Source organism: Lolium rigidum, chromosome 5 (assembly GCF_022539505.1).
Source record: "Lolium rigidum isolate FL_2022 chromosome 5, APGP_CSIRO_Lrig_0.1, whole genome shotgun sequence".
Lineage (NCBI taxonomy): Eukaryota > Viridiplantae > Streptophyta > Magnoliopsida > Poales > Poaceae > Lolium > Lolium rigidum.
The window spans coordinates 120,267,293-120,295,050 of NC_061512.1; the positions used below are offsets into that span (position 1 = coordinate 120,267,293).

The window sequence follows — 27,758 nt, forward strand, 5'->3', positions numbered from 1 at the left end:
AAACTTAATCTTCCTTTGTGTTGCCTCAATACCTTTACTTTGATTTATTGCTTTATGAGTTAACTCTTATGCAAGACTTATTGATGCTTGTCTTGAAAGTACTATTCATGAAAAGTCTTTGCTTTATGATTCAGTTGTTTACTCATGTCATTACCATTGTTTTGATCGCTGCATTCATTACATATGCTTACAATAGTATGATCAAGGTTATGATGGCATGTCACTCCGTAAATTATCTTTGTTATCGTTTACCTGCTCGGGACAAGCAGGAACTAAGCTTGGGGATGCTGATACGTCTCCGTCGTATCGATAATTTCTTATGTTCCATGCCACATTATTGATGATATCTACATGTTTTATGCATACTTTATGTCGTATTTATGCATTTTCCGACACTAACCTATTAACGAGATGCCGAAGAGCCGATCTGTTGTTTCGCTCGTTTTTGGTTTCAGAAATCCTAGTAAGGAAATATTCTCGGAATTGGACGAAATCAATGCCCAGGGGCCTATTTTGCCACGAAGCTTCCAGAAGACCGAAAGGGAAACTAATTGAGGCGACGAGGCGGCGACACGCCAGGGCGGCACGGCCCACCTCCTGGCCGCGCGGCCCTATTGTGTGGGCCCCTCGCGTCGCCTCTTGACCTGCCCTTCCGCCTACTTAAAGCCTCTGTCGCGAAACCCCCAGTACCGAGAGCCACGATACGGAAAACCTTCCAGAGACGCCGCCGCCGCCAATCCCATCTCAGGGGATTCAGGAGATCGCCTCCGGCACCCTGCCGGAGAGGGGAATCATCTCCCGGAGGACTCTTCACCGCCATGGTCGCCTCCGGAGTGATGAGTGAGTAGTTCACCCCCGGACTATGGGTCCATAGCAGTAGCTAGATGGTCGTCTTATCCTTATGTGCTTCATTGTCGGATCTTGTGAGCTGCCTAACATGATCAAGATCATCTATCTGTAATGCTATATGTTGTGTTTGTCGGGATTCGATGGATAGAGAATACTATGTTATGTTGATTATCAATCTATTACCTATGTGTTGTTTATGATCTTGCATGCTCTCCGTTATTAGTAGAGGCTCCGGCCAAGTTTTTACTCTTAACTCCAAGAGGGAGTATTTATGCTCGATAGTGGGTTCATGCCTCCATTAAATCGGGACAGGTGACAGAAAGTTCTAAGGTTGTGGATGTGTCTGTTGCCACTAGGGATAAAATATTGATGCTATGTCCGAGGATGTAGTTATTGATTACATTACGCACCATACTTAATGCAATTGTCTCGTTGTTTACAACTTAATACCGGAAGGGGTTCGGATGATAACCTCGAAGGTGGACTTTTTAGGCATAGATGCATGTCGGATAGCGGTCTATGTACTTTGTCGTAATGCCCAATTAAATCTCACTATACTCATCATATCATGTATGTGCATGGTCATGCCCTCTCTATTTGTCAATTGCCCAACTATAATTTGTTCACCCAACATGCTATTTATCTTATGGGAGAGACACCTCTAGTGAACTCGTGGACCCCGGTCCATTCTTTTACATCGAATACAATCTATCGTAATACTTGTTCTACTGTTTTTCGCAAACAATCATCATCCACACTATACATCTAATCCTTTGTTACAGCAAGCCGGTGAGATTGACAACCTCACTGTTTCGTTGGGGCAAAGTACTTTGGTTGTGTTGTGCAGGTTCCACGTTGGCGCCGGAATCCCTGGTGTTGCGCCGCACTACATCCCGCCGCCATCAACCTTCGACGTGCTTCTTGACTCCTACTGGTTCGATTAAACCTTGGTTTCTTACTGAGGAAAAATTTGCTACTGTGCGCATCATACCTTCCTCTTGGGGTTCCCAACGAACGTGTGCATTACACGCCATCACTTCCCATCTACGGTCAGTTGCTCCGTTTCTTTCGAGCCACCATTGCTCCAAGTGGTGGAAACAATGATGCACTCCGGGGAGCTCTTGTGGATCTTATGCATCTTAGTCTTAAGTGTGTTCGTGATCCTAATGAGGAACGTGACTTCTCTCTTGATGTCATGGATTACATCTTCCATGAGATTCATGATGCTATGGTCTCCCGGACCACCATACCTTATGCACCATATATCCAGCTCCTCATCAACAACTCTGTGTCTATGAATGAAGACTTGAGCCGGTTCCCATTGGTGAAGCACACCGTCAAGAAGGCCTACAAGCTTAAGTCGGCTCCTCGTGCTGCACCTGCTCCGGATTCCTTTATGGGAGATGCTCGCTCTAGTGGTTTTGCTCCTGCTCGCCATGTTGATCTTCCTGCCATGAAGAAACAAGTGAAGAAGCTCAGTTGGTTCCAGCGTCACATCCTCTGCATGAATATTGAGATCCATAAGGAGAACTATGCAGCCAGCCGTGAGCGTTCGAGATTCGAGCATACTCGGGCGGTCATTCTTCATAAGCTCGGTGGTGAGCAAGGACCTTCGCCTCAGCCTCCTGTTCACCCAGGTTACAGTGGGTGGCATTCTTCTCAGGTTCCGTGGAATGATCTTGAGGACTGCATTCAGAGGGCCAACTACACTCGCAACTCTCCGGAGGCCCCTGACACTGATGAAGAAGAAGAAGAAGAGGCGTACCAGTCCGACGATGAAGATGGCTCCGAGTGATCTCCATGGGGCGAGTAGCATCGCGCTTGTCCCCTTTTTGGCGTTTCGATGCCAAAGGGGGAGAAGTGTTCTATTAGGAACTCTCTCGGGGATTTGCATGGTTTGGGCACAAGCATATGCGTTTATCACTCTTTTATTGCTTGTGTTCCCTCTTATTTGAACTATTTGGTTTGGTTGTGTTTCGTTTCAAACTATGTGCTATGTGGTGTGAGACATTGTTAAGGTTTTCGGATTTCTATATGTTGAGATCAAGGTTATTATATTGTGTGTGATGCTATATCTCCGTATTATATATCTCCACATGGGTATGATTTCTATCACCTTATCTCAAACTCATATATGTCTATGTCTCTCTTGTTTGAGCTCATGTTGGATACCTCTTGTGTTGAGGCACCCCGCACCTATGTGTTGTGCATTTGTCTTCAAATGCAAATTATTTATATGCACACATGTAGGGGGAGTGCCCCTATGTTTTGCCATCATGCTTGTCTCTATAGTGATTCTCTTGCAAATCTGTATATTGTTATCAAACACCAAAAAGGGGGAGATTGAAAGAACATCTCTCATATTATGTTTTGTGTGTTTGATGTCAATGTATGAGATTCACTAATGTTTGTTTAAGTGGTACAGGGATTATATAGATACATTTATATGTGTGATGGATGTTGTAAGTCGTGTCAAAAAGAAGCTGTAACAAGATCACCAGGCCGGATAATCCGGGCCGGATATTTCCAAAATATCTGGCCCCCAGTTTTTCGGCTAAGGACTTGAGGAATTGTGGCTCAGTATCCCTTGGACAGGGGCCGCACATTTGCCCGGATATTTGCCCGGATTTTTCCCAGGGCCGGATTATCCGGGCCGGATATTTCCAAAATATCCGGCCCCCTCGAAATCGGCTAAGGACCAGAAGAAAAGCAGCTCTGGACAGGGGCCGAACATTTGGCCGGATATTTACCTGGTTTTGTCCCTGAGGCCGGATTTTCCGGGGGGGGGGATTATCCGGCCCTTACTTAGGCCGGATTATCCGGCCCCCCGGAAGCCCCAACGGCTGGAAATTGGAAGGGGGTATTTATACCCCCTTCTTCTACCTTGCTCCTTGCTCAATCATTGCACAAATATCTGCCAAGTCTTCACCACCATTAGAGCCACCTCAAGAACACAAGATTTGCAAGATCTCCTTCCTCCCCCAACCAAAGCTCTTGATCTTTGGAGATTCGAAGGAGAAGACACCGATCTACATCCTCACCGAAGCGATTTTCATTTCCCCCTCATTTGTTTGAGGGCCCTCTTGCTAGTGTTCCTTTTTGGTTCCCTAGTTGATTGTTGTTGATGTGTTGTTGTTGTTGATTGTTGTATTGTTACAGATTTGGGAGCCTCCAATTCGGTTGTGGATGTGTGCCCCAAGAACCTTGTAAAGGCCCAGTTTCCACCTCGAGGAAATCCCTTAGTGGAAGTGGGCTAGGCCTTCGTGGCGTTTCCCATAGGAGATCTGAGTGAAGCCTTCGTGGCTGTTCATTTGGCTTTCGTAGCAACCACACTCCTCCAAACGTAGACGTACCTTCTTGCAAAGGAAGGGAACTACGGGAATCATCTCCGTGTCTCCGCGTGCTTCACTCCCGGTTACCTCTATCCTATTCTATCTCCTATATATTGCGTAGCTATATCTTGCTAGGTTGGTTACCTTGTCATATAGGTAAATTCACTTAGTTGCATATCTAGAGAATTTACCATTGTGTAAAGCCTAAATTGAAAAAGAACTAAAAATTGGTTAGCACCTATTCACCCCCTCTAGGTGCGGCATACGATCCTTTCACCCTCAGACAGAGAAGGGTCCGCGAGGGCTTGGCAGGGAGTTGGTTAGACGACATTCCTCCGGATCTGAGCGCAGTGGCTATCGGAGAGCTCTTCCAGCTGGCAGATCGTCTGACGGGCATTGCCCTTGCTGAGGGCGTGGAGGATGCTTTCCGATGGAGATGGGAGCATGACCACCGTTACTCGCCGCGATCCTGTTATCGTGCGATGTTCGGAGCTAGAGTGGAGATGGCTGGAGTGGTTCAGATTTGGTGGTCCAAAGCTCCGCCAAATTGGAGGGTATTCCTGTGGCTGGCAGCCAAGAACAGGTGCTGGACGGTGTAACTCCCCACTTTTGCAACCTTGTTTATTTGTCCTTAATGCAAAAATTAGGGGGAACAAAAACTTTTTCTATAAACTAATTAGATGAATTGCCTTGATCTGGTTGTTATGATGAATTGCTTTGATCTGTTGGTAGATGTATTGTCTTGATTTGCTTGTTGAATTTTGTCTTGAGCTACCTCATAGAACAACACCTCTAGTGTTCAAACAAACAACTCACCTAATAAAACACATGTGTGGCTTAGGGAAATTGTTTTCCTTTTTACTACATCAAACTCTTCTCCTGATGGCAACCTGAGTGTGCCATCTTGATTTTTCTCCTTGTGGCACAATCTAGCTCAATCATCCTTAATTCAAAACTTGGGATCATCTACCCCTAGCTACATCCCTCTCTTATACCCACTCATCCTTGTTGGTTTTGAGGCCATGTCGACCATCTGTGTTGACAGGCTTAAAATGTCCAGACTTTGGCAATTGATCTCTAAGCACTCACAACTCGTTTTAGCTGACCTCAATGCATTGATCTCATCTGTGCAATACCATCTATAACTTCCACGTCTTGCATGTCCCATTCTACTCTTGCAACTCTTATACTCCATTGATCTTGTACCCTATCAAATGTTTAACCTCAAGATCACTTTCTGCACTTTCGCCTCTTGTGTTTATTCAAGTTTAATCTCCGCAAAACCAAGAGTGGAATGATGGGTACATTTTGTAGCCACCATCTACCCTTGAGAACACTCCTCCCTAAATTAGTTTTCTCTCTCAAAAACCCTATTGTTTTTCCTTCTCTAGTTTTGATCACAAAACTACCTCTAGTTTTATTAAATCTTTTCAAGATATTTCTTCAAAGAAAACAAGGAACTGAAATGGATTTTGTTTTTCATCCCATTTCTACCAAGTACTGATTTCTAAAACATTATTTTCTATCTTGCTTTCTTTTTAGCAAGAGGCTTGTTTATGGTACCTATACCATTTCTTGTTTTCCTCTAGCTTATTTTTCCATTAGAGAAAAACTCTACTTTACTTGAGAAAGTAAGTAGAACATTTTTAACTCCTATGATCCAACTAGTTTACTCTCAACATTTTCAAATTCCATTCCACTTGAGTTCTTTCCCAATTGTCCATAGACAATTGAGGTGTTTCAAATACTTTTCAAATGAATTCTATTTCAAATGGCAACTCTTGCACATCTTGTATACATCCCTGATCTACCCCATAATATCTCTTCATCCTCCAATTCTTGATCAAATGGATGATCATTTGATACTTTCAAATCACTCCCAATTGACCTCTTATTTGAAGAACAAGTTATATTTCATCATACCCATCACAATCCTCTATTCTTTTCCATTATCACATTGACCTCATGAATTGATGATTTATGTCACCATATTCATCATGGTTATTGTATCATTATTTCCATCACTATCCTTCTAAATCTTGGACACTTCATCACTTGTAGAAACCTATTTTCTTTGCATAACACAAGTGGTGTTGTGTGTCTTGCATAGGCACTTGAGCACCATGTGTCTCATCTTGTTTGGAGTAGTCAAGTCTCAAAATCTTGTGGCGGCCATCTCCAAAATAGCTTGCACATGAAAACTTGTACACCACCATCACCAGCACACTCTTCCTCCATCTCTAGCTCTTTTATACTTTCATACACATCATCTAAGCCACCATCTTGGCAAGAAATAATGTGGCTTCACTATACTCAACATGCATGTTGGAAACTCCCTTTGATGATTCATTTTAGAGTGGCACATGAAGGAGCCGGCCATGGCAACAAATTCGGCCAGCCTTTCCTCTTCATTTCCTTCCTCCACAAGTCTTGCCTCCCACCTAACCCAATCAATAAATGGGCAGCCACCCACCTTGGCCAATCAAAAAAGGAGGCAACCACCCCTCTCCCTCTATAAATTGGCCCTTGGCCGGCCACTCCTCCCCTTTGCTTCATTTCTTCTCACTCTCCACTCCCTCACACTCTTCTCCTCCACTTCCCCACGAGCTGCTGCTCCTCCCAAGCTCCATGGCCAGCCATGGCCATGGAAAGCCACCAAGATGAACCTCCCCTCCTCCCTCAAGCTCCTCCTCACCATGAGAGCATCCCTCTCCTTCTTCTCCCCAACCCTAGATGGTTTTATCTTCTCTTATTCTTCCTCCCTTGCTAAGGTTGGATCTTGATGCAGGTGCATGTTGGTCCAAGTATGGAGAAGGTTGAGCAATCCTCAGATCTGAAGCTCTTGACCAAAGTTCGTCCAAATCCCTGCAGTAATTTCTGCTATCTTGCTGTTTCAGATTCTGTACGATTTTGTAAAATCCGCCAAAACTCGTGTGCAGATCCAAATCGAGTGATTCAAAGTTCCACAGATAGATATTGAAAAGATATACAACTTGGAGTTGGTCTCATCCTCAAATTCGTTACGGATTTTCCTCGGTAAATAAAGTTTTGTAAACATGCGGAATCACTGTTTGTTAGATTTGTTCCGTTTTACAAAACCGTTTTGAGCAAACTCAACTGTGGGTGAAAGACCTCTTTAGTACCTTCATTTTGGCGTTGGTTTCACTTCGAATGACCTCCTGAAACTGAAATGGTTCACAGATCAAGATCTGATCAGATCTGACTTTGTCGAATTAAACCAGGAGCTTGGGAACGAATTTTTGAATGAAACAAATTGGGTAAGAACCAGCTTTTCAATACCTTTCTGATACAACTGACGTCATATCTTTATGATTTATGTACGATTTTTGGTGAATTAAACTTTTTCTGTGTGTTCTGCAGACATGGCTGTTAGCTTTTAAATCACCAAAAATCCATCTCTGATCCTAATTGAGTGATTCCAATTCGGTAGTACTACTGGATGTTTTCTTAATCATCTCAGACAAGTTTCAAACCTTTATCTGTTCTGTAAATCCAGAGATAACACAAATGGTGAAGACATGTAGTAACCTTGTCAATCCATTTCTGAGAGTTTCAGAAACAATTTGAACCCAAATCCAATTGTGTATGCATATCTGTTTAAATATCTTTCCAGTGCCAGTGGTCTCATATTTTTAGGAATTTCTACGATTTATGGCTTACAGATCTTGTTTTCTGTACAGTCAGATTTAAAGAAATTCCTAAAATTGTAGGTTTAATATTTTTGGGTGATTCCAATTGGGTTAGTCTTGTATTAGTACTGGCCATCTAGGAAAAATACTGTTAGTCTCTATTGTTTTGCTTAAGTTTCCAAATGATGTGGTATATGGTTTGCTTCCTTTTTTGGATGTTATGTTATGTGAGCAAACTTAATTAGGAAAACTGATTTCTGTTTTTCCAAAAATGTTTCAAATTATAATAGGAATGTTTGTGATGCCAAACTAATGCACTTGTCCTCTTGATGATGTTTTCTATCAGGGGATACTTAGTTTGTGCCATGGTGATACCGAGAGAGGCAATTGCTAAGTTGTGATACTCTCATATCTTTACTAGGTAAATAAAATGGGTTCTCTTTAAGTTGTTTATGGTATCTATAAGTCCTTTGTATGGTAGATATTTATTGAATGGTTAAATTATGGTTGTTGTATGTTTATTTTGTTGGTGCAATGTGATTGATTGTGTTCCTTTTATATTTTCCGACGATAGATGCGAACAATTCCGGAGAAGAAGAAGAAGTGGAATCGGACGAGGATTTTATTTAGGTTGTTGGGATTCTTATATTGATGGAGTGAAGAAGTCCAGGGACAAACAAGCCAACCAAGGCAAGCCATCTATTGATCTCTGATGTGATGTCTCTTTGATGTCATTCCTTGCATCTTGAGTCTATGTGTGTCAAGCTCTATGTTGTCGTCATCTATGCTTGGTGGCAAGCATGTTACTCCTTGTGGTTATCTTTGTATGGTCTTGTATTTGTTGGGTGCATGGTACTATGGCCATGATATCCAACTTGATTGTCCTCTATGCTTAGCTTGAGCATGGTTCATCCCGGGACAATATTCCCACCACACCCCTTGATAGTATAGTGGTAGTAGTGTCATGATTCTTGGTGTATTCTCATAATGAGATGAATATGCCAAATTCTCTTAGCTGCAGTGGTGTTGGTTAAATTCCACACCCTTTCAATTGGATTGGTAAGGAAGCACCACAAATCTGAAAGTATGATTCCTCTTATGTTGTCATTATACATGCTTACCTTAAGAAAGTATGATCCTCTTTATGCCACTCACACATCCCCTCATGGGCGTGATGACCTTCATCTCAGCCATGGTGATGTTTTAGTTCCATTCATGAAACTATAGGTTGGGAACCCCTCAAGGCTTACCTTGTTGTAAATGTTTTATGAAAACCTTGGGTAAGTTAACTCTACCCGAGAGAAGGTTTTTGGAAGAGCAAATGTTTGAACAAGGTTGTTCGGGGGAATATACCTTGGGTAAGTTAACTCTACCCAAGTGTATGTTTTTGGAAAAGCAAATGTTTTGAACAAGGTTGTTCGGAGGTATTGTGGTTGGTTATGGACAAATAAAGGAAGTGTGGGGAAAATGTTTTTAAAAGAAGCACTGCGTATAAGTGTAAGCCAGCCCAACTTTTATTCGCGCAACCACAATATCCAAAGTGGGCACGGGCTTAGTCCGTAGTCTGTTGAAATTGTCATGAGCACCCTTCACAACTTTCTAGGGAGGGTCACTACGACTTCCGACGCCGGGTTGCGCTCTGGAGGAGGCAATACACTGTAGTTGCCTATAGCCGGACGATTACTGAGGGTCTTCTGTCATGGCGCCGGAGATATGCTCAAAAGGAGGTATGCTGCCGGGGTGCCGGGAAGGGGTAAGCCCGCAGGGAAGAACTTGTGCCAAGGGAGACGGGCGAAAGACTATGACTGGTTATTCGAGACTCGCATACTTTCGTATGACGATCCGGGGATGATCCCGACGGATTTATCGGTTCTTGTGGGGAAAGTGCGCAAACTCTGCATATATAGTCAAATCTATTCGAATAGCCGCGTCCGCGGTCATGGACGGGTTGCGAAGGCCTACCTTAACCTGGGCTTGAGTTTTGTTTTGTCAAATGCTTTGCAAAAGAAGTGTTGTGTTGGATGTACCGGAAGGGTACAGGAAAAAGGCGTGTGTGGACCATATGGAGATGGTCGTGAAAAAATAAGACCGAACGGGGGACTCATCCCTTAGTGCTTCATGTAGATGAACTCTTCTTTAGTAAAGATATAGAGATGTCATAGAACTTCCCTAGCACTCCCATCAAATGAGATGGCGGTATGCTAACTCTTCTCTAACAAAGATGTAGAGATGTCATAGGACTTCCATAGCACCCGCGTCACTTGAGATGCCGGAACGCTAACTCTTTCCTAAAGATACAAAGATGTCGTAGTCTATCTTTTGAAGTATCTTCTTTAATAAAGATATAGAGATGTCATAGGAACACCATAGTGTCCGCATCACTTGAGATACCGGCATGCTATATCCACAAGAGAAACTGATTCTCTTTCACATGCTTCATCCACAAGAGAAACTTTTCTTCCTCTCCTGTCTCTTTTAATTAGCATTGTTAGCATCTTTCTTGATGGTTTGCGAGTACAATTCCAATGTACTCACGGCTTTGTCCCTGGCTATTTACTTGGCCAGACTTGAAGGAACTCGACAGATGAAGAAGGAGTTGGCGACGTCTATACGAGCTAGGAACGTCTTCCCAGTCAGTTGCCTGTAGGGTTATGGCAGTTGACTTGGGTACTGCGCTACTGAAGTGATGATGCTACTCTGATGTTTAGTTAGGCCCTTTGTGGCCATTATGTAAAGATTGGTCATGTGACCTGATTGTAATTTTCTTATTTCGCTTTGTAATGGATGGTGTATTTTGATATCAGTTCGGTTATGTGTTCACGGCGCACTGATCATGGGATCGTGAACTGTATACATAACAGGGTATTTCGGACAGCTGGTCCGGGGTTCCCACAGACGACGAACAGGTTGAGTAGGCGTGGCCTCCCACACCCGGCAAACTGCCCGTTCTGCGACCAGGAGGATGAGACGCTTGATCACCTTCTGCTTGGATGCGTCCTGTCTAGGCAGTTCTGGGCGAAGTGTCTGGGTTGGTGGGGCAAGATCCATTGGATGCCACAGGCTGACACAAGTTTCGTTCCCTGGCTCCAATCGAAGCAAGGTGGTCCGGGCAAGGATCGAGATCTCTGGACAGCTGTCACCCTTGTTTGCTGGTGCTTGTGGCGTCACAAGAACAACATCGTCTTTGAAGGCGCCATCCCATCTTTGAGCGCGGTCGTCTCTCGGATCTCAGAAGAAGCGGAGCTGTGGCGTGTGGCTGGCCTGTTTAGAGGTAGTCTTGTAGACGTGGGAAAGTGGAGATGTCGCGAGTAGTTGCGTAGTGGATGTGTGCTGCTTTCCCGAGGGCAGTATGGTGTTGCACTCTCTGACGATTGTGCCAGAAGTGTGTTGTACATTGGCCTTCTGGCCCTTTTTCTATGAAACAGATACGTCTCCCAGGACGTATCCTTGAAAAAAAAATGCGAGGAAGAGTGTAAAGTGTAAGAGCATCTCCAACAGGCGCTGCAAATTCTCGCGCGCTATACCGGCGATTGGGCGCGCTGTATACCGTTCGCGCGCGGTATAGCGAATTTGCCCCCGGCAGAGGCTGCATTTTGCAGCGCGCGTTGGTGTGCGGAAAACGCACCTCCGCCGCAGGCGCTATTTTGCAGCGCGCGCGACCGTTTTTTTTAAAATTCATCAAACAAACTATGAAATTTGAACGAAATACGAATATATTAAAGTGCGACGATACAAATGCGACATAGAAAATACTAGTACTACTCGTCCGACTACTCGTCGGACTCCCGGCCGTAGTCGGAGCTGCTCGCGGTCGTCTCCGACACCGGCGTGGACGTCGACGTCCGGTGGAAGTCGGAGGAGGAGGACGAGAGGACGACGGTCGACGGCCCCGCGCCTTTCTTCTTTTCCTCCTTCCTCTTCGCCGCCGCCTCGGCCCTCGCCTTCTTCCTCGCCGCGGACTCGGCGCGGCGCTTCTCGCGGCTCGCCTTCTTCGCCGCTTTCATCGCCGCCTTCTCCTCCTCCTCTCGCGCGTAGAAGGCCTCCGTGGCGGCGACGTCCTCCGGAAGCGCCGCGCCCACTCGACGCGCATCGCCTCGTCGCGCTCGGCGATGAGGAGGCGCCGCTCCGGCTCCCGATGGCGGCGCCGCTCTTCGCGCGTGACTATCGGCGACGGCGGCGCCGCATCTCCGCCGCTCGCGCGTCCGGCACGTCGTCGAAGTTCATCCGGCGGCGGGGCGGCCGAGGCGCCACGCGACGGCGTCGTAGGCTCGCGCCGCCTCATGCGCGGTGTCGAAGGTGCCGAGCCGGATCCGCTCCTCGCCGGAGCGAACCTCGGCGTCGAAGCGGCCGCTCGGCCGCGCGCGGACGCCGCGGTAGTCGGAGGCGGAGCGGCGCCGCGGAGGCATGTCGCCGGAGGCGGAGGCGGAGGCGGACAGGCGGCGGAGGTAGAGCGGTGGCGCGTGGCGCGGAGACAGAGAGCGGCGGGGAAAGAGGCGGAGAGACACGCGGAGCGCGCTGGCGCGTGTCGTCTATATAGCGCGCGCGCGCGCGCACGCGGCAGATCCCCCGCGTGGGATGGCGCAAACGCGCGGGCGCGGCAAGACCCCACCGCGCGCGCCTTTTTCCCGCGTCTGCTGGAGCTTCGCGCGAGCGCTCGCGCGCGCCAAACTGGCAGGTATTTTGCCGCGCGCGCGTTTTACAGCGCCTGTTGGAGATGCTCTAAAGCAAGGAAGCACCCGTGCCAACATGTTCTGCGGAGAACCATCACCTCGAGATTCCGTAGCCCACCCGCATATCCCCTCCTCCCTTTCGTGCCCGTCCCAAATCGAACCATATCCCAAGCACGCCCCCGCAACTTACAAGCGGGCCCGACACATGAACGGTCCCACTTTCGCGTTAACGCTGCTCGCCCAATCCCGTCTCTCTTCCCAGGAAGACGAATCACGAGCACACGATTCCCCCAATTTCTAACCCTAGAACAGAGCGCAGGAGAGCCACAGCCGCAACCGGAACAAAAAAAACGCACGCCAGCCCCGCCCCGAACCCTCGATCGCCGCGGCAGAGCACCGGCGAGGGAGCGCGAGAGGCTTTTGCGCCAAGGATTCAGCCATGGCGAGCGCGGATCTGCTGCGGAGGGAGGAGGAGTTCTACGAGTCCCTCTTCGATTCCGCCAAAGGTTAGCCTATTCTCTCAAATTCGCTGGATCTCGATGCTAGTTTTGTTCAGAGTTTGTTGCCTAATGTGGCGTTTTTCCCCTGGAATTTATGTGTTGCTGACGCAGGCGGTTCCGGCAAGGCGCGTGGGCAGATGATCGAGAAGAAGATTGAAACCCTCGAGGACATGGCCACCAGGGTGAGGAGCCTGTCCGTAGATAATGTTGCTTTGTTTGATTATTCTCGATATGGAAGATAGCGCGCGAGTTCTGTTCTTCTAGGTTGGAAAAAATGACATGTAGATGATGTTCCCTCATGCGTCTCTTGTGAGACGCATATTGGTCTTGTAAGGGGAAACATGCAATTGGGAACAAAAGTGTGATCTTTTAATGTGACGATATACATGTGTACGTGGTTAGCTGCAACTATCTACGATGGAGATGAAGCATGTTAGCTTGTTTATTAATTATTATTAATACTCCACACATTGATGGTTTTGCATTGTTACACAGGTCAGTAACCGGAGATCTCGCAGATGGCTGAATGACCGCTTGCTGATTGAGCTTGTCCCTCGGCTTCATGTTGAAGAAATCAAAGGCCTCTTTGCCCCTCCTCCATTTGGTGAGCTCTTGTGCCGCTCAGTTTTTTCAACACAATAATTACAACCTGGCCATACAATGTGATGTTCTAAGTAAATGGTTACTGGGTGCTCTACCTTTTCCCATTTAAAACTACGTGAATTAACTTAGGCACTTTGGATTATGTCGGCGGTAGGAAATCATCTTTTCTCTTCACCACATGCTCACTTTTTAACTTTTGTTGGCAGTATTACGGCATGGAATGAACTTGTATGCATTCGTTGCCATCTGACTGCTTTGTGCCACGCTGTTTCCTTTATGTCATGTTTCCTTGAAGTGCTTATATGAAGTATCTCGTTTTAATCACGCTGCCATTTTTAGAGGCATCAGACACATTATTTCTATGTATTTCTTATGTTGGAAAATGTCAGCTGTTTTTTTATACTGATATGCTCTCTGCATGCAGGCGAGGAAGCGCCCCTGTCAGCATTTTGCAGGACAGGTGCTGGTGAGTGGGATGCCTTCAGGAGCATTGACATGGACGTTGAGGTATGTTGGGGACATGTGCTGTCTATCATTAATCTGCAATATATTAAACCCAAATGTACACATGGCAGAGAGTAATAGAATGTGCTTATTTTACTCCCATCATATATGCAATTGTTTCTAGATCCATGATACCCTGTAAGTTGTTTATTTGTAGGTAAGATTGATGCAACGCATGAAACAACCATCAGACAAACAGAAGAATCGTTTGAATGAAGATGAGTTAATTGTGCTGAATGCTTGGCGTCGTATAGATTGCCAAACAAGAGATGCTATGAAGAGAAACTTCCTACCTGAACTGCTTGAAATATATGAAGTATGATTCTGTTTCTACTTTCTTTAAACCTAGTCAGTTATGCTTTAAGTTCTGTTGTCCAAATGCTTAGAATATAAAATAAATGATGATACAATCTGATTCGCTCAAAGTGTATGCTATCTAGCACACTGTAGATAAGTCATTCAGCAACTATATTGTTTGTAGTTTCAGAAGTCTGAGCACATGTAGATCAAATGAAGCATACAAACTGAAAGAAACTCAATCTGATAATTGTTTATCGAACTGTTGAGTTCATTAATAAAGATTAATTCATGCAAGGTGTACTTACTTTGACTTATTTAATTCTAGTGATATATTGATAAGTTCAAGCTATATAGTATGAGTAATGGATATGGACAACACTTATAGCAGTTTTAGCATTATTTCTTGTATAAAACAAGAAACATGCTTCTCTTCATTGGTTTGATCCTATATAGGGTTGATAAGCAAAAAAAATAAAAATAGGAAGTGCTCAATCCGTTGTGGATCTTCTATGTGGAGTCCACAAACTGCTCATTAGTTGTATATACTGTTTAATACCTTGTTGGCTTCAAGTGTTGCAGCAATTATAGACGTTCTGCAAGAAGTATATACTTGTCCATATTTGTATTATTCAATGATTGTTTAAGATTGCAAACTCTGTGTTTCACTTTTCCAGGAACGAGTCAGGGCCTTCATTGAAGATACTATTGATAAAGATGTGCTTGTGCTGAGTGTCCAGGATCCGTTTCAGAGGTTGCTTCTACATGGTGTGTGTGAGGTAAATATTTATCGCAAGCTGTGGTACGAGACTCATCAATTTTCCTGATGAAATGGGAAATTCTCGGGCAAGGTTCCTGGGTTTAATAATGAGGTCTTTATCCGCAGTTCTATAATGTGACATCCATTACCACGGCCACTGTAAAAGATGGAAAGCCCTGGAAGACAACAACTATCAAGAAGCGTTCCGGCACAGGTGTTGCCCCCAGTATCACATTGGTCGGGTTCCTGAGAGCAAAGAAGAATGGGTCACATATGGATGCGTGAGGACCAGAAGCCTTCCGATTCCTTGACCAATGCTCCATCAAGAAGGCAAACTTGCCTCTGTGGCTTTTCTTTAGGATATGTACACAAATGTAAATTACTACCATGTTTCAACTTATAACTTAAAACATGACAAGGCATTGAAGCACTTCAGTCAAGTATCTGTTCTGCGTGTTGCTTACATCTTACCGTCATCTTACTGGTGGTGTAACATTTTTTGACATTATTCATCCGATTCCAAAATAGATAGCATCATTAGTCAATCTTATATGTACTCTTAGGTAACATTTTATATCTCCAGGCTAAAGCTTTGATATGGTGGTTTCTTAGTTCTGTTAATCCAGAAATAAGACATATTTACAGTATGAGAATACTCAGACTGCGAGGATTTTTACTGCTGCACCATGAACCTAGTCTCTCTTGATGCTCTCTGATGAGAAAAAAGGGGGAAATACTGTGTTTTACAAGCATTGCTTTTACATTTTGTAAGATCTTGCGTGTACATAATTTACACGGTGTCTGTAACTTTTTCTAATTTATAGAAAAAACAATCCGTGGACAACTGTGTATATGCTGCAATTTGGCCGCCACCAGACCCAGTGGGCCGTGCAAACCCTGCCATTGCAGCGTGCACAGTGACAGCCAGCACAAAGCATTTAGGAGGAACCACAGCCAGGATTATATAGACTTCCTAACAGTTACAAGATCAAGACTTCAGTGGGTGGTAATAACAGTTAATCTAGAGATCTATAGTTTCGATTTATTTCATCAGCTATCTCCATGGAAACATGTTTACTCGGACAACTGTGCATGCTTGCATCTGAAGCTTCCACATCCACACGAAACTTCATCACTTCAATCAAAGCCTGGGAACAATTCTTCTTCCGTGGGAAAGTCTAGCGGGTAGGCTCAAATCTTCCCAATGTGGATCATCAACCTTGGAGAAATAATTTTCAACGACCCCATCGTGCACTTGACCAAGGCTTGGTGGCATCCACTGCAGTTAACAGAAACACCAACACGATTCAATTCAAAGTAATACAAACAAAAAAACATCCAGTTGCCAGATGTAATAAGGTGTTTTGGAACATGGGAGCATATGCTCCCTCTATTTTGAAATGCATCTTACACATTTTTGAATTTCAAAAAAATTGAAACCAAAAATTCAAATGTAAATCTTCTCGTGCTACACGCTTACAAAGTTGCTTCATAAAAAATCGACTTACCATGTGACGTGTGTATAAAAGACAAAACTCAGTGTTAAAAATAATGCTTTTCACAAGATAAGTTTTCTCTTTTTTATATAGACCACAAAAAATATTGGTTTTTCGTGAAACTTGACGAACGAACATATATTATGAAGATGTACATGTAAAAAATTTGTTATCATTTTTCGACATTTCGAAATATGATTTTTTGGTAGAGGGTGCATACGCACCCGGGAGCCGATTTGAATTTCCGGGTGTAATGAATTTACTGAGTTTCAGTGTAAATATGAAGTAGCATGACCTTTGGGTTTCGATCTTTATCTATCAGTATAGCCCTGCCTCCCTGCAATTGTAACATGATTTTAGATGTATTGATCTCGAATGAACAAGACCACTGCTGAAGATGTTGACGTTACCTCAAAGCCGTCTCTGCTGAAGTCACCACGTATCACATGGCAAATCATTCTGTATTCTTGACGCAAGCATTCGACGACAGTTTGCAGTCTCCCTTCTCTAATCTGAAATCACAAGCAGATAAAATAAGTAATACATCAGTTAGCTTGTAATCTGCGTGATAAGATAGAAAATTTTCTTCATTTCTAAAGTAAGACATCAAAGAAGTTCCTCCTAACTCATGAATTCTAATGTAACTGGTGTTTCCGTGTTTGGTGCAACCCAATTACTTTTCCATGCCCATTGCTAATGATTCATAATATGGAATGATAGTGATAGCTGATGGTTTGACATCCCGATTCTGCTTGTGATTGGGTTGAAACCTCCACCTTTGTACTGGTCCGAGACAGACCGACGAGACCTAATACCCAGAGATTGTCACTGGAACAGGCTAGAAGATGGCAATATTTACATCACTGTGAAACCCTTCGATCTAACTCCAATCAACTCACCCGCAAAAAAAGAAACTCCAACCAACTCAAACATTAATATCCAAGATCGTAAGGTTGACAAAGTCTATGTGGATGGGAATATCTGTAACAGTCTGTCCAGACACTACCTGAGAAACAGGCACCAGCTGATGGTTACTGTCAATAAGTTGGCAAGAGTTTGTTTTAACAGGAACGAATGCAAGACAAGGAAGTGGAGATGGGGTAGGTGACAAAGCAGATGGAAGGAGGGATAAGAATGGACCCAGTTAAGGGTAAGCTGGCCACATTTGAAATTTTGACACACAATGCCATAACACCAAAAAATAATATTGGTGTTGAGTATAGTTACAAAAACCCACACCTATGCGTGGGTGTACAAAATCCACTCTCAAAACCCATATACGGAGTACAAAAACAGTTTATGCACAACCAATACTGAATATTTAGTGCGAAAAAATGTAAAAAATTCTTGGATGAAGCTATGTCATATCTTGTTAACCTGCAAAATTTAACAAAAATATGACCATTTGTGCCATGTGCAAAAAAGAGTGGTGAATCGTATCAAATACTCTTCAGTTATCTCTTGTATTTTTGTATCATCCAAGAAAGCAGTATTTTTTTCAAAATTTGGAATTGCAGCATGCAATATGGGTTTCACATGTAATACGCTGCTGCATTTGAGTTACCCACCATCTAGTTGCTATATAAAGATAGTTGTGCAGATTGCAGAGAACCACATATATACTACACAGATGGTGCGACCCCACACAATTTCAAGTAGACTTTTGAAGCTCAAATGCCTGAACTCATAATTGGTCCATGAGACTAAAATAACTACATCGATAGTCCTAACAGCAGTAGAGATATTCAGTATATACGGAACTATTCAAGGGTCAAATGATCTAAACAAGCATTTATTACTAGCGAATAGCATAGCATGCCAAAACAATTAAACAACCGATTTGCATTACAAGGATAATGTTTAGGAAGTGCTTGAAAGATACCGATGCGAGAGAGATTTTCAGACTAGTGGGAGAAGCCTTCCGCAATGATTGAACTGCGACAGTAAGCCACTCATCAGCCAGACTTGGAGTTTCTTGTTCCTGACATGATAGGTACCAAATTTAGCATGACAAACAGATAAGCCCAGAAAAGCCACAAGCCCACAACTAACTCCATGGAAACTCACAAGAGCGGATATGATTTCTTCCACTGTTCTTTTGGAGAAGCATTTGTTGACGATTTCCAGCCTTGGAGTACAAAAAGGAAAAAAGAAAGGAAATAACAAAGATGAGTCAGGACATAATTGGTAGGAGCATCAATGGATCATGCAGCTCATTGCAAAAACAGTCAATCTGAGAAATCAGATGATTCCGTGGACTATATATGGCTTTTAATTGCACACAAACATGGACTTTAGCTGGTATCTACTACGGGCTTTAGGACCAAATTAAAAAAACAATAACAGAAGCAAAGCTTACACGATCTATCTGGGTTATTCATGCAACTTTATCTTACATCAATTGGAACCAAGGTTCTTGAGTCCTTGTATAGTTGCCGATTAATTGTCAAGTCATTTTCTCAAAAAATCAGGGCGACTCACGACTATTTAGCGACTTTTGTTGACTAATCGCCGAGTAGCAGGGTTAGCGACTCGACTTGGCTTGGCGACTCAAAAACCTTGATTGGAACGGGATGTTAAGGAACATCATGGACATACAAGCCAACAGACTACAAAGGCATAGAGCTGCTAAAGATAGAAGCAGCTATCTCATATGTCAAAAAATCAGCCAGACAATACGAGTAAGATAACACAGAAATTTGTGTGAGACTTTTCATGGCATATTGCCAAAATAAGTCGGGGACATCTCATGTATGCACAGGAAAGAGCAAGAGTAAAACAGTTTCTCTTTACCTCATCAATAGTATAAAGTACACTTGCCTCTCACCTATTCAGAGCACTACTTCCTTTCAGGGATGGCTGATGTGAAAATTGATCGATAATTCCACATATAGAAAACGGATCAGAAGTGTCCACCTTTTTAAGTGATTCTTCAAGGAACGACATCCTCTGGAAAAAATGTACTAGGAATTATAGTGTAATGCTGGCACACATAACTGAAAAGATGTAGGTCAACTGACATTAAATTTAAATCATCAGCCAACCTACATTCAAATGGACAAAATGAGTTGCTAGGCCACATGCAACCATTTCCGCACCATCCAATCTTGCACCAGTAAGACCAACATATTCTCCTGGATAAAGACGTCATTGACAATTTAGTGAAAAAATGTCTCCCAAGATAGTTCTGCAACCAACTAAATAGGGCGTATAACCAATTGACCATCAATCCCTAACATTGAACAGGCATTCAGAACTTTGGATACATATATTTCCACAATCATGTATCATAAAGATTTAAATTTATTTTTCCACTTGATAAACTGATAATACTCCCATTACTACCTGAAGCATACGCCATTCATAATTGGGATTTTACAGGTCAATTGCATAATAAACACCATTGTTCAAAACAAAATAAGCACATGGTTCACTGAAAATTGTTAGAGAATTCAGGGATGCATAACTGTCCATGGATGTGGATATAGCGCCGCTCAACATAGTTATTTTAAGTGCAACCTATGAAAATTACTCAGCAAGGTAAAGGAAAATCAACGCAACAGTACATAAGCATACATTGTTTTTGCAGAGCAAACTGGTACAGCTATGCGTTAAAAAATCATTTGAATAACAGTAGTGTGAGAAAAAAGTCACCATAGAACCCAGGTAGTCTAGAAAGAAAATAAGAAGCCCCTGTGTCTGGAAAGAGTCCCAATAACGTATCTGGCATTGCAAAAACCTGCATAAGTATTCAAAATAGATGAACAGGCATTTTTGGTACATGGAAGCTTGCTTGTTATCCATAAAATACACCAAGAAAAATATCACATACTCCTAAGTATAAAACTAGTACGAACATAGACAGAGCCCACATAATGGCAAGTTGATTAGATGATTAAAGATCGAGCTCTTCATCATGAATTAATAGTTCTGATTAAGTACTTACTGCAGGCCAACATGTAATACAATCTTCATAATTTAATATCTGACATGTAGGCATTGTGGTGCAATAACAGCAACAGTACATGCATATGAGTGTATATGCATATAATACCCTCATAAAAAGAAATGAGAGAGTGAACTCAAATAACACAATATGCTGTCATTACACAGTTAAAGTCCACAGCATGTGCGAGAACCCCAAACAAGCAGATCTTAAGCTGCCTCGTGACATTTTAACATATTTGTGCACTCCAACTTCATCACCAACTAAAAGATGTAACTATATAAGCAACGAGCGAAGCAAAAAAAACAATTTGAGTATGATCCATAGAATATACCGTGTTCTCTGTGGCAACCCGAAACCTTCCGTGTATAGAAAGACCAGCACCTCCGCCCATGACGATTCCAGTAAGCAGAGAAACCTACGATTGAATGTTGTAGCATTTAGTAGTTACAAGAATGATTACTTGGACAATTAATTTCAAAGGATGCAGCTCACCTGTGGTTTTCTATAAGTTGCAATGATATAGTTTAACAAATATTCAGTACGGAAAAAATCAGCACCATATTTCCAGCCACCTGATTTCAGAGAACATGCAGTAAAGTTAATCAAATATCAGGAGTAACGATGAATACATATATATGCTACATGTTATCGGTTTGAATTTGTGTTGGATAAATAAAGGTGATAAATGTCAAAGTAATCATCTTGAAATACTTTGATATCACTGACACAAGCTTTAGCAGAAAGTACCCTTATTTATAGACTGGGCAACTTCAACGACATCACCTCCAGCACAAAATGCCTTTCCATTCCCCTGAACAAGTGAAGATTAAATCCCATGAGAAACATGGATATCGGAAACTATATCAATCTTAGAGAGCTAACAAAAGGATGGCAGGAAAAATAATGAGCACAAATACCAATAGCAACAGCAAATAATGATCATCCCGAGTACTAGCTCCCTCCGCCCAATAAAGGATGCCTTAACTTTCTCTAAATTTGGATGTATCTAGACATGATAGACATCCTTGTTGGACGGACGGAGTACTAAATGTGAAATTGTTACAAGCCAATAATTCATGCTTCAAGTCAGCAAGGAGTGCGAATGGAAAAATGAGTGCAAGGCGCCGCAAACAACCATCTGGAGCACCATAATTGTTTTACCAGAGTCAAACATTTCAAATCAGCGAGTAGTGACAGCTCTACACACAGGTTGGCATCCATAAAAAAGTTTCATACAAATATTACAATTACAAAGAGTTCAAGTGGATTGATTGCACAACTTCTTTAAGACACTTCTAATTCTTTTGACATTCATATGAAAAACTTCATGCAATGTTACAATTACAAGGAGGATTGACATCCCAAGGATGTGGGTCCAGTACGTACTGCCACCGGCAAGGAGTGCCCCAAAGCCGACTAAGCACAACAAATTGTTACTTACTGCTTGATTTTGGGAAAAATGATTTGGTAACTGATGCTCATAGTTACTGCTATGTTACTGAGTAATTTATATTTCAGGCTACATGTTAATAGACAGCACGCAAATATTCGAAGTGTGACCACCCGAAAAAAAAAAGAAACGCAGGCTATATTTAAGAACTCAAACAAATATTAATAAATGATAATAAACACGGAGTGCTATCCATTACCTTCACAATCAACAGTTTAACTGCATTGTCTTCCTCGTAAGAAGTGAAACACTTCATGAGTTCTGTAACCTAGAAGATGAACGCAAAAGATTTCACCTCAACCTTTCTGAACGCACGTGTGGCTACTATTGCCATATGATCTAGTAGCAGTAAAATTCTCATTAAATCGTGCTTGCAGACATACCATTGCAGAGGAGAGGGCATTCAACTGCCTTGGCCTATTCAAGATCAATGTCCGTGTAGAGCCATTTGCTTCCACCAGTACCTGACAAGAAGAGTGCGGAAAAACGGCTCGTTATTTTCTGGTGAAATCAATCAGAGATACTTAACAGATGAACCGTTGAGTGCAAGACATCATCAAGGAAAAGGGTACATGTCCTACATTTGACAATGGGATGAATTATTGTAAGGAACACAACACACCATAGTTTCCCGCAAATATCACGCAAGTATAGACCAATCAAAGTAGACACAGAAACAGAACCAAACCCGCCCAATGATGCTACACTATTTGGTGACTATGACCACATTTGAGCTCTTCGTTCTGACAAAACATTTCCTTGACTGGGCTAGAAAAACAATATCCCTTGAATTTTCGAGCTAAATATTGGATAGGGAACAATCATAACTCAAAATAGCGTGTTTATAGTCTCCCCGCACAAATTTTAGTCCATATAGCTAATCAACAATTAATTCCTGTGTTAACTTGTACAAACTAGACATACATCACACAAGACCTAATGGAATCAACCGAACTTTTTTGTTTTGTTTCTGAAGCGAGACAAAAGACTTGTCATTTTCAAAAAGAGACTTGGTCAGTTTATTAGCTGCAAAGTTTCCGAACACCGGTATAGACACCCTCGCTGACCGCAATAGAACACAACCGTCGTGAGAGCACACCTAACCACCATGGCTACCCACAGAACCAGGGTCATCGTCGAGGTTGCCCACCAGCGTCATCGTATTACTCTTCAGCGACTTCAACTTTCCCGAAGAAACGACCAACAAGAAAGACCTCGCCGTGGCGGCACCCTGAAGCTCTAGCCGACCTATGCCGCGCCACGCGTGGTCCGAGCCTCCTCCACCGAAGCCTAGAGCGAAGGACGACTGGGAGAAGGGGGGGGGGGGGCACGATCTAGGCATCGCCTGGGAGAGACTGTTAAGCTTCATGCACTAGCCACTTGAACCAAAAGTCCGAACTGATGGAAAGGGCTGGACAATCCATCACAACACCCCCACTCGCGTGTGACGGGAGAAGAGAAAGTCAACACGTGAAAGAAGAAGAGAACACCGAAACAGCGGTGGCTATAGAGGGGGCAACAACAATTTTTAGGCTTAATTGCGAAAACCATGTGAAAGCAAGGATTTGAACTTGAGACCTGGGGCTCTGATACCATGTTAAGCTTCATGCACTAGCCACTTGAACCAAAAGTCCGAACTGATGGAAAGGGCTAGACAATCCACATATACACTTCACAACAGAGACGACTTCGGGGGTCATTTTGAATTTTTGGTCCTGGAGTACTATAATCAACCGAACTGCAGCTACGAGTCACCGCGCGCATAGTAGCGGCAAGACAGTGAAAGCATCAAGAATCTATAGAAAATTGGAAACTAACTATGAAGCTAAGCTACCCGACCGACCGAGCACAGACGAGTCAGACTCAGAGGACGGGCGGATTGAGACCGGGCGGGCATAGAAACTGGGGGAGGAGGAGCGGCGAACCTGATCGGAGTCGGCGCTCGCCGGCGAGGCCATCTCGTCGGTTGGTGGTGGTCCTAGCGGAGCGAAGCGCGACTGGAGCTGTGGAGTCAGTTTAGTTGGCCAGGAAAGGGATCACACCGACGCTGGGTTGCCAACTCACTGATTGGTGGGTAAACCGGGCTTCGCTCTGTTCCTCGTCCCTATGTGTGTGTGGAGCGTCAAGGATCCGGGAGGTTCGAGTAAAACGCAAGAAGAAACGCATGCTGACATGGATGAATAGAGAGACTAAGCGGAAGGCCGGAAGGAGACATATGAGGAGAAGGACGACGCCGACGAGCTGGTGTGACGAGCAATATCTCGCCAGGACCACGAACACGGACAGGGATCAGGTTGCAACTGCACCTTAAGCAGTATAGGTGAGGTTGACCAGTTGACCACCCAACAGCTAGACTGGAGAATTTAATTCTCAGCTAGGCAATGCTATTAATTCTCACTTGCAAATTGCAACCTACTGTATGTGCTAACTCATGATTGACATGAATCACAGTCAATCCAACGATTTGGGTTTTTTTTTTTCAGTTGCATCCAACACGAATCACGTAACGATCCAACGGATCAAGACATTTTTCTCAGTTGCAACATCATGTGCAATTAACTCCGTCTTTGTTGTCTCAACATAGCCGGTCCCAAGCCCGGGTAAAGGAGGAGGGTTGTGACAGGCGGGGCGAGCCAACGTAAAAAACCCAGCCACTCTTATGGAGATGAAACCCAAAGGACCTCGTTGGGGCGTAACCCTCTTAGCGACGCGCCACATCGGAACCCGGGTGTGGTGTCAAATGGGCAAGGGCCGGGCCGTCACCCCCTTGGTGGCGCGCCTTATCTTGATCTGGATACGGTGATAAGTGAGCAAGGGTCGGGTCGCCGCATCCTTAGTGGCGCTGCACCGACGCCCCGGTGTAGTGAAAAATGAGCAAGGGTCTCCGCATTTGACTCGACAAGTGCGGATGGTAAGGAAGTTAGCCGAGCCTAGGAGGATACGCTTAGGTAGCTGGAACGTAGGGTCCCTGACGGGTAAGTTACGGGAGTTAGTTGATACGGCGGTGAGGAGACGTGTTGATGTCCTATGTGTCCAAGAGACCAAATGGAAGGGACAGAAGGCGGAGGAGGTGGAGGATACCGGTTTCAAGTTGTGGTACACGGGGACAACTTCAAACAAAAATGGAGTAGGCATCTTGGTCAATAAGAGCCTCGAGAATGGAGTTGTGGACGTCAAGAGGCAAGGGGACCAGATGATCCTTGTCAAGCTGGTTGTTGGGGACTTAGTCCTCAATGTTATCAGCGCGTATGCCCCACAAGTAGGCCACAATGAGAGCACCAAGAGGGAGTTCGGGAAGGCCTGGAGGACTTGGTTAGGAGGGTACCTATTGGTGAGAAGCTCTTCATAGGAGGAGATCTCAATGGCCATGTGGGTACATCTAACACAGGTTTTGAAATGGTGCATGGGGGCTTTGGCTATGGCATTAGGAACCAAGAAGGAGAAGACGTCCTGAGCTTCGCTCTAGCCTATGACATGGTCGTAGCTAACACCCTCTTTAGGAAGAGAGAATCCCATCTAGTGACGTTCAGTAGTGGTCTACACTCTAGCCAGATTGATTTTGTCCTCTCTAGAAGAGAAGACAGACGCGCCTGGATTGATTGTAAGGTGATACCTGGAGAGAGTGTGTCCCTCAACATAAGCTGGTGGTTGCTGACTTTCGCTTTAGGATCCGTGTCCAGTAGGGTAAGCGCGCCAAAGTTGCTAGAACAAAGTGATGGAAGCTCAAGGGTGAGGCATCCCAGGCTTTCAGGGAGAGGGTTATTAAGGAGTGCCCTTGGGAGGAAGGAGGCGATGCAAACATGATGTGGACGAGTATGGCGACCTGCTTGCGGAAGGTCGTTGTAGAGGAGTTTGGGGTGACTAAGGGAAGTAGAAGGGAAGCTAAGGATACTTGGTGGTGGAACGATGAGGTCCAGAAGATTATTAGGGAGAAGAAGGACTGTTTTAGATGCCTATATCTGGACAGGAGTGCAGATAACATGGAGAAGTACAAGGTGGCGAAGAAGGCTGCAAAGCGGCCGGTGATTGAAACAAAGAGTCGGATGTATGAGGACCTCTACCAACGTTTAAACACGAAGGAAGGCGAAAGGGACATCTATAAGATGGCCAAGTTTAGGGAGAGGAAGACGAGGGGAGTCAAATGCATCAAGGACGGAGAGGAGCAGCTTCTTGTGAAGGATGGGGCGATCAAGCGTAGATGGTGGGAGTACTTTGACAACCTGTTGCGGTCAGAAACCCACCGGCGGGCAGCGACGGGCAACACCGTAGAGCCGGGAATCTCCCAGGACTGCGGCTGGCCCTGGTCCCTCCGAGCGACGGCCCGCAAAGCCTTCTGCACACACGTCCGATGCTCGTCGCAAGGGCGTGCCACCCGACCTATACCTGGTCGGGAAGGTGTTGGATGATGCCTCGCTTAGTTTCCTCGCATGGCATACACGTAAACGTTAAATACGAGCCTCGATCGGCTCTCGAGTTGTCCCGTGAATCGGCTCAAAGAGCCGATCCACCCATGATACGTACGAGGTGTACGATCGGATGGTGGTCCTGCTTGATCAAAATAAAGCTAAAGCGACCTACTACGATTTGGGGTTTTCACCGCAGAATCGGAACATCCTACTCGTGATTGGGCCTCGCGCTCGCGCACGGTGATCGTAAGCCGATCCTAGACAGGGCCTAAAAACCAACACGAGGTTGATCCCCGGAACGTCCTGTCTAGGACTAGCAAACGCCACCCTACGCGCCGCTGGATCCTCCAACCCTTTGTAAGGCCTAACAATGCAAATATTAAACTAATCCTTGAAGAACAAGGAGCAATCATAACGGATCGGATCTACTAAATAACGATCAAGCGGGGTGCCGCCCTTACACCCGTGACAGGCGTAAGGGCGGCTAGATGCCTAAGGGTTGCACGACGAAAGCATATGATACGAAGAACAATGCTAACCCTAAAAACACCTATGATAACTACGTTGCTCGCCATCAAAAAGGCTTCGATACGAGCAACGCATGGAGGACGAATAAACGCGTGTGCTGCCTAGATCGCAAGATGCGATCTAGGCAGCATGGTGCTTACCCGGAAGAAACCCTCGAGACGGGGGAGTTGGCGATGCGCCGAGATTTGTTTGTGTTGAACGTTGGTTGTTGTTTATTTCATAAACCCTAGATACATATTTATAGTCCGGGGGACTTTCTAATTCAGGCGTGCACCTAACCGTGCACGGGTAAAACTCTAACTTCTAAATTAAGATACGATCTACTATAATACAGATACACGGGAAATTTAGCCCAACTTCTTCGTGTCAGGCCGCTTCGAGATCCTCCACGCGTATATCCTTCAAGCCCATCTCACTTACGGCCCATCTCCCGATTTGGCCAAAATCTGGTGATAACACATGTCCCCCTGGTTTTGGTAATGATAATTTCAAAACCACTCGTTTTTCCTCCGAGGGGTCATGTCGTGGCGGAGCGGAACCGTCGCAGTATTTTTCATCATGACGACTTGCCTTCCCAACTTCTCCGCACGATTTGACAGCTTTTTGGCACCACCTCCTCGAAAACTGTTCGAACATTAAACCCCCACTTCTTTTATTTAACCGCACCGAACAGTTCTCCTCCTCATCCTCTCCGCATTAGCACTCCAAAAGCCCTCCTGCGCACCATGCCTTCTTATTCCTCCGCCTCATCGGGACTTTCCCTC

The 27,758-nt window shown here is 44.4% G+C and overlaps 2 protein-coding genes across 2 annotated transcripts; one reads left to right on the forward strand and one right to left on the reverse strand.

Moving 5' to 3' along the window:
• Positions 1-12,841: 12,841 nt before the first annotated feature.
• On the forward strand, positions 12,842-15,692 carry LOC124653645. Its single transcript, XM_047192716.1, has 7 exons — positions 12,842-13,007; positions 13,113-13,183; positions 13,497-13,605; positions 14,029-14,111; positions 14,266-14,424; positions 15,083-15,184; positions 15,292-15,692. The coding sequence occupies exons 1-7, from the start codon at positions 12,941-12,943 to the stop codon at positions 15,448-15,450; spliced, it is 750 nt and encodes a 249-aa protein (XP_047048672.1). The 5' UTR covers positions 12,842-12,940; the 3' UTR covers positions 15,451-15,692.
• A 547-nt stretch (positions 15,693-16,239) lies between these two features.
• On the reverse strand, positions 16,240-24,278 carry LOC124652820 (probable 3-hydroxyisobutyryl-CoA hydrolase 3). The gene is made up of 14 exons (XM_047191863.1): positions 23,986-24,278; positions 22,444-22,524; positions 22,260-22,328; positions 21,358-21,421; positions 21,103-21,182; positions 20,942-21,025; positions 20,316-20,400; positions 19,710-19,795; positions 19,489-19,610; positions 18,729-18,789; positions 18,544-18,642; positions 17,072-17,173; positions 16,957-16,998; positions 16,240-16,444 (listed from the first exon to the last, which is right to left on the reverse strand). The coding sequence occupies exons 1-14, from the start codon at positions 24,016-24,018 to the stop codon at positions 16,307-16,309; spliced, it is 1,146 nt and encodes a 381-aa protein (XP_047047819.1). The 5' UTR covers positions 24,019-24,278; the 3' UTR covers positions 16,240-16,306.
• Between the last annotated feature and the right edge of the window lie 3,480 nt (positions 24,279-27,758).

What these genes read in the sequence shown, in the direction of transcription:
- LOC124653645 (XM_047192716.1), top strand. Translation starts at nt 12,941, where the DNA reads ATGGCGAGCGCGGATCTGCTGCGGAGGGAGGAGGAGTTCTACGAGTCC. An exon ending in AACTGCTTGAAATATATGAA is followed by an intron (nt 14,425 to 15,082) that starts GTATGATTCTGT and finishes TCACTTTTCCAG; the next exon opens with GAACGAGTCAGGGCCTTCAT. An exon ending in TTCTACATGGTGTGTGTGAG is followed by an intron (nt 15,185 to 15,291) that starts GTAAATATTTAT and finishes CTTTATCCGCAG; the next exon opens with TTCTATAATGTGACATCCAT.
- LOC124652820 (XM_047191863.1), bottom strand. Translation starts at nt 24,018, where the DNA reads ATGGCCTCGCCGGCGAGCGCCGACTCCGATCAG. An exon ending in GGGTTGCCACAGAGAACACG is followed by an intron (nt 20,401 to 20,941) that starts GTATATTCTATG and finishes ATACTTATGCAG; the next exon opens with GTTTTTGCAATGCCAGATAC. An exon ending in AAGAAATCATATCCGCTCTT is followed by an intron (nt 18,643 to 18,728) that starts GTGAGTTTCCAT and finishes CTATCATGTCAG; the next exon opens with GAACAAGAAACTCCAAGTCT.